This window comes from Sapajus apella, unplaced genomic scaffold (genome assembly GCF_009761245.1).
Source record: "Sapajus apella isolate SASKATOON/1434 unplaced genomic scaffold, GSC_monkey_1.0 scaffold202, whole genome shotgun sequence".
Taxonomy (NCBI): Eukaryota; Metazoa; Chordata; class Mammalia; order Primates; family Cebidae; genus Sapajus; species Sapajus apella.
The window spans coordinates 814832-822807 of record NW_022437142.1 but is presented as its reverse complement, the minus strand read 5'-3'; the positions used below and the strand labels follow the sequence as shown (position 1 = coordinate 822807).

At 43.7% G+C, this 7976-nt stretch overlaps 1 protein-coding gene across 1 annotated transcript; it reads right to left on the bottom strand.

Annotated features, from left to right (window-relative positions):
- Nucleotides 1–1792: 1792 nt before the first annotated feature.
- Nucleotides 1793–4718, bottom strand: LOC116543998 (olfactory receptor 3A1). The gene has a single exon (XM_032270076.1). It carries the CDS (start codon nt 3384–3386, stop codon nt 2439–2441), a length of 948 nt encoding a protein of 315 aa, XP_032125967.1. The 5' UTR covers nt 3387–4718; the 3' UTR covers nt 1793–2438.
- Between the last annotated feature and the right edge of the window lie 3258 nt (nt 4719–7976).

Below are 7976 nucleotides of genomic sequence, written 5' to 3'. Positions count from 1 at the left end.
GACATTCCGCACTGTTTGGACGTTTACAACGTGATGTATTATTATACCAGAATCTTTAAGTGGCAAGGAGATTTTCAGTTTGGAATATAGAAAGGGAGAAAAATTCCAAAAGAAACAGCGTGTCCTAAGTTGATAAGGAAACCCTATGATCCTGGAGGGTGGACACAGAGCTGGGAATCAGGCCGTGGCCATTCTCTATCATGCTGGGTTCAGTTGCTCCATTCCCCCCGAGTGACAAGGAGGCCAAGACAAAAATCTGTCCTTGAGGCTTGAAGTCAATAGCAGCGGGAAGACATGCCAGAGGCGCCGGGGTCTTTGGAGACGAACAGCAGGCTCCGCTTGGCTGCAGGTGTTAAATGCAGCAGAGGAAGTGACGGTGGAAGAGGTGGTAGCTCTCTCAGGGTAAACAGATACAGTCCTTCCATTCATTCAAACTAACAGGCTCAGAGAACATTCGCAGTGGAAGAACCTTAATATTACCTAGTGCTTTTGGTCAAGAACAGACCCAGAGGAAGTAATCAGCTGACTCAAGGTGAAGAGCATCGTGAGTGAGAGAAGTGAGAGGAGAGCCACCCACAGGTCTCCCCAGCAGTCTTCTTGACCCTTGAAGGACACTCACTCTTTGTGTCCTGAAGTTTGTCTGATGACACAGTAAGACACAGAAAAAGACCTCTTTTCCCGATGTCTGTGACACTGTCAGCCAGCATGACTCAAAAGTAGGGTGTGTCAGTTGGGCAGTTCCCCACAAATTTTGATGACATTTTAGATACGTAGCTGGAGAAAATACCCAGCATTCTTCTCTTCTGTGTTCTAATCTAGTCAACCTTCTTCCTGACATTCTAGGAGCACCTCTGTTTAGAGAAAGAGAAAGCGAGTCCTCTCTGTACTAACTTTTCGTACCTTCAGCATGACTTAAAACATCAATCACTTCCTTCTTCGTGGAAACGACAGACTACGATGATGGCATCAGGGCCACAGGAATCAGTTATTTCTGGACAGCGTAGACTGGGAAGCCCACACCTCTCAGGTCTGACCCACTAATTTCATCCCCCACTTTCTTCCTCTGATCTTTTAAAAGTCCCAAGGCATCTTACCCAGTTCCTCCATTCCTTCTCCTGTCCCGTTCTGCGTGACCCATTTGGTCCTCTCTAATACTGCCATGCTTCGCTTTCTGCCCCTCCACTTGCAGTTCTATCCCAGCTGTCCATATTCCTCATCTCTCCTCTTCATTTCCCACCCACTCTCCTCCTCCAATCTTGCTTTGCTTCCCTCTTCGGTGTCTTTTCTCTTTATCTCTATCTTACCCCATCTGTTCAATCCCTCACCCGCGTAAAATATCATGGAGAAGCCAAGTCACAGGTGCAAGGAAAGTTTATGGAAATGAGCTGGGAAACAACAGTGGCACAGCAGAGGTGCCAGGAGTGGGGAATGTGTCCTAAAAGGGAGGCTGAAAAGAAGATACAGCGAAATAATGGCCGGTCTAACAGCAAGCAAGTGGAGAGAATGCTCTGGGTCGGAGCCACGCTCCCCTCGTGAGAAGGGAAATGTCGGGTGAGTCCCCACCATGTGACTTGCATTTACACTTATGGATCATCTCGGCTAGGAGGCCTGGAGACTAAGAGTGAGAGGTTTGGGGAAATTTCACATTGAGTAGTCTTGGAGATTTTGAAATATGTAAATAATGCTTAGACTATAAATTCATATCTTTTCAAAAAATTTGAAACACATGTGGAAAAAAGATGAGGAAAATTCCTTTTTGTATCATAAGGCATATAATATATATTAATGGAGTTTGAACCTTTAGAAACAAGTCTATGAGCTGCACACAGCTCTCGTGTGCACCAGAATTACTAGAGGACACATCATCATACAGCTTCCCCTCTGTCCCCTGGAGATGCTATGGGATCTTTGTTTAATGGGAATAGAAAGAGCTACTTTTTTTTTTGTTTCTGTTTGTTACATTTTTGCTTATAGTGTTCTGATGGGAGAAATAAAACAATCCTAATCTCTAGACCTATGATGTATACACAGACCAAGCATACCTGAACTTGAGGGAAAAAGATGACTTTGGGGTGGGGGAAGTTTTCTGGGGTGCTTCTGGGAAACCAAGCTGTATCCAACCAGCGAGTCATTCCCTCTTGGAGCCTGTAAGCATTCACAGCTTCCCAGGTTTCCCCTCTAGCCAGAAAGGGGAGAACACAGTTCCTGAAGTTGTAATTTGTCTAAGGGGCTGGCTTGGCAGAACCTCTACACCCACTGCCTATAACTGGGCAGGGCTGCTTTAAGAAATGATAGCTATTCTTCCCTACAAAAAGTCCTTCTTATGCCCAGGGAGATAGAAACAGGTCTGAACCATGTTTTTCCTGGTTTCTGGCTCTAGAAGATTTTTCCTTTAGCACAAAAAGACACAGGGAGAAAGAGTCAAGCCAGTGCCCTCCTCAAGCCAGTGCCCGCCTCCCCACGAGCATCCTCCAGAGGGCACTCTGCACGTCAGGGTTTCTGAGGCTGTAGATGATTGGGTTCAGCATGGGGTTGATGACAGTGTTGAAAATCCCAACAGCTTTGTCCTTGTCTGAAAGCTTGGTTGAACCTAGTCGCATGTAGTTAAAGATACCTGAACCATAGAATATGGCAACCACAGTGAGGTGGGAGCCACACGTTGAGAAGGCTTTTTTCCTGCCCTCTGCAGAGCGAATTCGCAGGACCGCAGCTGCCACATGGATATAGGAGATGACAATGAGAGCCATGGGGGTACCCGCCATTAGAAAACCCACAGCAAAAAGCAGCAGCTCATTGAGTTGGGTGCTGGAGCAGGAGAGCTGGAAGAGCTGCGGGAGGTCACAGTAGAAGTGATGGATCACATTGGGGCCACAGAAGTTGAGCGTGGACATGGCCACAGTGTGGGTCAGTGCATTGCTGAAAGCACAAACCCAGGACACAGCCACCAACATCCTCTGGACTGTCTGACTCATGCGGGTGCTGTAGGTGAGGGGCCGGCAGATGGCCAGGAATCGGTCATAGGCCATGGCGGTCAGCAGGAAGCAGTCCACTCCAACGAACAGATGGAAGAAGAAGAGCTGGGCAAGGCAGGCTCCGTAGGGAACTGCACGCCTGTGGGTCAAGAGACGACTCAATACAGAGGGAACAGTGACGCTGATGCACCCAACATCCAGCACTGACAGGTTCCCCAGGAAGAAGTACATGGGGATGTGGAGTTTGGGCTCCACCAAGATGGCTGCCAGGATGCTGAGGTTGCCCCCGACCGTGACCAGGTAGGCAAAGAGGAAGAGCAGAAAGACAACTGGTTGCAGCCCTGGTGCCTCCGCCAAGCCCAGCAGGATGAACTCAGCAATGGCCGTTCCATTGGCCCCAGATTCTGGCTGCATGAGTTCCTGCAAAGAAACATCCAAGGAGGAAAAGAATCCATCCTCTCAATTAATTGATTCATTCAGAAAAAAGAAACAGACCTCCTCTACTTGCCCAGCCCTCTGCTGTGTTCCCTCTGCACAAGCAAGGAGGGTTCCGCTCCTTAGGCCACACTACACTTATTTACTCTTTCACTACGTCTACCTGAATAAGTTTACTTTATCTGCAGGTGTAAGAACAGGTGACATGACCACTCTGGGCCTCCCTACCTGAACCCACCCCCCAGCTGCAAGAACCTGTTTGTAAAGATTATGAAAGACAAAACCCTTGGGAAAAATAAGTGAAGCGTACTTCTGCTTTGAACATGGCCGAGTACATCCAAAACTTTCTCTTCTAAGAATTCATCTCTTTCCAAAGCAAGCAGGAAAATAAACACACAGATTCTATCTTCAAAGAAATTAGTAAATATCCACAACCCCGATCCGTAAACTAGATTGGATGGTTTCAAGAACAGGTAAGATCAAATAGGAAAGTGACAGGAAGCAGAGAGAGGAACTCCATGGCTGTAGGAGAGTTAAATGAATACACTTCTCTTAAAAGCAAAGGGTGAGTTAGGGAAGGTAATCAATAAAAACCAAAAAGCCCCTGTTTGCAGTAATGGGTGTGTGGTGCAAAGCATGGCACTGCAATCTTCTGTGATCCGGACTGGGCTCAAGAGGCAGAGAAAAGGCAAAAAAGAAGACTTAAGTTCACAGGGTATAGATAAAGCATAAGACTGGAGGCAAAAATTAGAAAAAAATACAGTTTTTTCTAACAGTTCTAGTTACCTGTCTGTATTCATTACAGACCAGTAAAAGCTAAAATAATTGACTTCCAATTTTGAATCACAAGATAGGTTCCTGCTCGTCTGAAACATGTCTTAGCCTTGCAAGGTACGGCGTATTGTGAATATCTAGTTTGGCAAAAACTCACTTCATTTAAGGATTCAAACAAACCTGCATAGCATATAAACATGGATTCTACAAGGAAAAAGAGGTAAATAAACAAGAAAAACAGATAAAATTCACTCCATAAAAGAATGTTGCCATCGAACAAAATTGCTAAAATAATATATTTTAAATATTTTCCCACAAAAAAGTATGTGATAGTGATAGATTTGTTAGTTAGCTTGATTTAACCATTCCACAGTGGAAACATATATTTAGAAATCACATTGTACTCCATAAATATATAAAATTGTCAATTAAAAATGAAATGAATAATTTTACTAGTAAGAATCTCTTTGCTCATAAAGCTGTTGAGAAAAGCTTTGTTTAAATTTCAATGACTCGAATATTCTCGTGCTATATAAAATTTCCTATAGCATGAGAAAGTTATAAGAATCCCAATACTTTTTATGAAGTCAGCATAAAAAATCTAAAATCTAAAAATTAAATCTAAAATCTAAATGCTAAAATCTAAAAATTTTACAAAGAAAAAATATCACTAGAGAACATCAGTTATGAGGATAAAAATGAAATGCTAATATAGCTAACTACAGAGAATTTTAATAATTAGAATATTTAAAAAAAATAACCCACCCACCCTTATTAATTTTATTAACTTATAGCTCTTGTGAGAAATTAGTGATAACTTAATACATCCATGTATTTATCTAATACATCAAATCAATTACTTAAAACATACATTTTATAGGTCACAATCCATTCTTAAAAAAAAAAAAAAAAACTCACCCAGATGTCGTTATCTAGGAATAGAAGGATACTACAAAATACTCCCAAATGGAGAAAAACAAATTATCTTATGAAAGTCAGGCCCAAGACAGGGATTCTCTCCACTACATCTATTTTTTATACCTGTCCTAGAATCACTAGCAAATTAATGTGAAGGAATAGAAAACAAAAGTTTATATGTTGGAAAGACAGAAAAACGCTATTTGTCTGCAGGAAAAGAGTTATTAAAACAGAAGTGGCAAGATGAAAAGAAAATACGGAAAATGCTTACTTCTTTATGTATCATCAGTATATATTGATGAAGACGATAAAAATACTTCAAAAACTCATTTTAAAGGAACTTCTTATAAGGTGATATGATTAAAGTAGGATGCAGAATTATACAATATGATTTTATATTAACAAAAGCACACACACACACACACACACACACACACACACACCGCAAGACTAGAAGGAAATACCAAGCACTTATTAGTAGTTTGAGTGGTAATACAGGTGGTTTTTGTTTTCTTCCTTCTACTCTTCTCTACTTTCCAAATGATCTATAATTAATACTGAGGCATTCATGTCATAAGATGTACAGAAAGAACATGAGTCATATAAAGCACATGTCACAGGCAGGATTTTAACCCAGGTAGTCTGACTCCAGAGGCTCTGCTCTCAACCACCACACCTACCACCCCCCTCAGTAACCCAAAGCATCTCAAGGATCATACAGTCATGCCCTCCTCCTTCAAGTCTCTCTCAATCTATCTGTGACCCCTCGTAGGACTCAAAAACCCTCTCCCACTGTCATTACAGCTGTGCCCCTGTAGATCCCAAAGTCTTGCCTTGCAGGGGGCGGTAGCTCAATCTAAGCAAGTGCCTTGGTGGGGGGCCATGGCCATGGTCACCATCTGCCCTGATTTCCCTTATTTTGACTCATGTCATCAGATCGCAAATGCTGTGATTTCCTACATCTCCACCTTCCGTATGCTGTTTTCTCTAAATAGAGTGTCCTTCCAGTGTCACATGGTTAAGCCTTGAAGACCCATTTCCTATGCCACCTTCCCCAGAAACACTTGCCTGATCTATGCTCTTTTTAAAGTGATATTTATGTCATCGACTTTCCCAATGCACTTCAGTTACATTCTACATGGCACTTACCACTATATTTCTAGCACAATCACGTAGCTATGTAGCCTAGTTCCCCCAGTCCAATTGAAGAACGAGATTCATGTCTGATTCACCTTTAGGAACCTTAGGCATAAATCCTTTTATGTATGCACTGTTTCATAAACAAATGCATGATTGCTCTGGTTAACAAATAGGGTTTCTGATGCCATTGCTATTGCCATCGTGTGGCCAGCAGTGATGAGGAAAGGGTTTCTGGACAAGTTGGAATTTGTGCTAGACTTTGAAGGATTGATGTAATTTGGAAGAGGTAAAAAGTTGAGTGAAAGGTACAAGGTTACTGCTGTAGGAATGATTCCTCTTTTTGTCTAAATGGGGTGTGCAGTTCTTGCAGCAATCCACACACTGACATACATCTTTTTATATAAACTTCACAAATATTTTTTAAAAACATGCAAGTCATGTACAGAATGGTATGCTCCCTAGCAGCTACTGTCTAGACCTCAATCAGCAAGGAACAAAGCTTATGGAAGATCTCCCAAATCCTGGGTTGTCCACCATCCAGGATGTCTGTGGCTGATGGGATCACAAGAGCAGTCGCTGCTGAGGAGGCCCTTCTAGATGACCGCTCTCGGGGCCTGTGTGAGTCCCAGACCTCCTTCGCTATGCTGTGCTCCCTCCTGCTCCAAAGCTCTAATGCGTTCTTCATGCACCAGGGCTGATCTCGAGGTTCTGATCAGGCTGTCCTGTAAGGATTGGGTTCTGGGTGAAGAAGTTGAACACTGAATCTCCTTCTACTCATCCTTAATAGAATCTGAAAACAGCCTGTAGTCTCAGCTACTCGGGAGGCTGAGGCAGAAGAATCTCTTGAACCCGGGAGGCAGAGGTTGCCATGAGCTGAGATTGTGCCACTGCACTCCAGCCTGGGAGACAGAGTGAGATGGAGAAAACAAAATCGGAAACAAACTTCATCTAAAAAAGAGGGGATTGCAAAGGTCCCTGGCAAAGGAGCCTCGCCTCCTGGGTTATAGTATCAGCTCTTCCACTCTCTCGATACGTCATCCAGGGCACGTCTCTTCTTTTAGCTTTTGAGACTTTGCCGACCACACGTGTAAAGCCAGGAGGTTTGGCCCACTGAGTGATGGCTAAAGTCCCTTCCCGGTTACCAGGGATCAGAGGGAGGGTTATGACAGAACTCACCTTGTTACGGCACAGAGACCAGCCAGGTTTTTTTGGAAAGGAACTCAGAGGAGATAAGAGGCCACACAAACTCAGTCAGTGTCTCCAAAGGCAAGTAAGGAGCCATCTATAAAGGAAATGAGATAAAGACAGGCTGAGACCGTCTCTGCCATGGGACTCTTTTACCACAGTATTATCCTTTGGGGATCTCAAAATGAGTCCCAAGAAAGGGGAGGGGCATGTGGGGAGAGGCAAAGATGGGAAAATAATACACGCTGTAATAAGCACTGCAGGGCTGAAGCAGTGGCTTCACTGCTCTGTGCTTATTGAGAATATCTCCCATGTGATCATCTCCATCCCCCCATTAATCTACAGGAATCACTAGGAAGGAAATGATAACAACTCCATTTAACAGATGGGATGTAGAGGAGCTGTCTGCTTTCCCAGGGTTACCAGGGAGCTAGAGGTGGGGCCAGCACTGAACGTGGGTCTCCGTATTGAGGGCTTTTTGTCTCCCAGATGCCAGGTCCAAACAGGACCTGGGGGCAGACACGGGCCAATTCCTAAGCCCGAAGATGAGGA

Coding starts and splice junctions, on each gene's coding strand:
- LOC116543998 (XM_032270076.1), bottom strand. CDS start 3,386: ATGCAGCCAGAATCTGGGGCCAATGGAACGGCCATTGCTGAGTTCATC.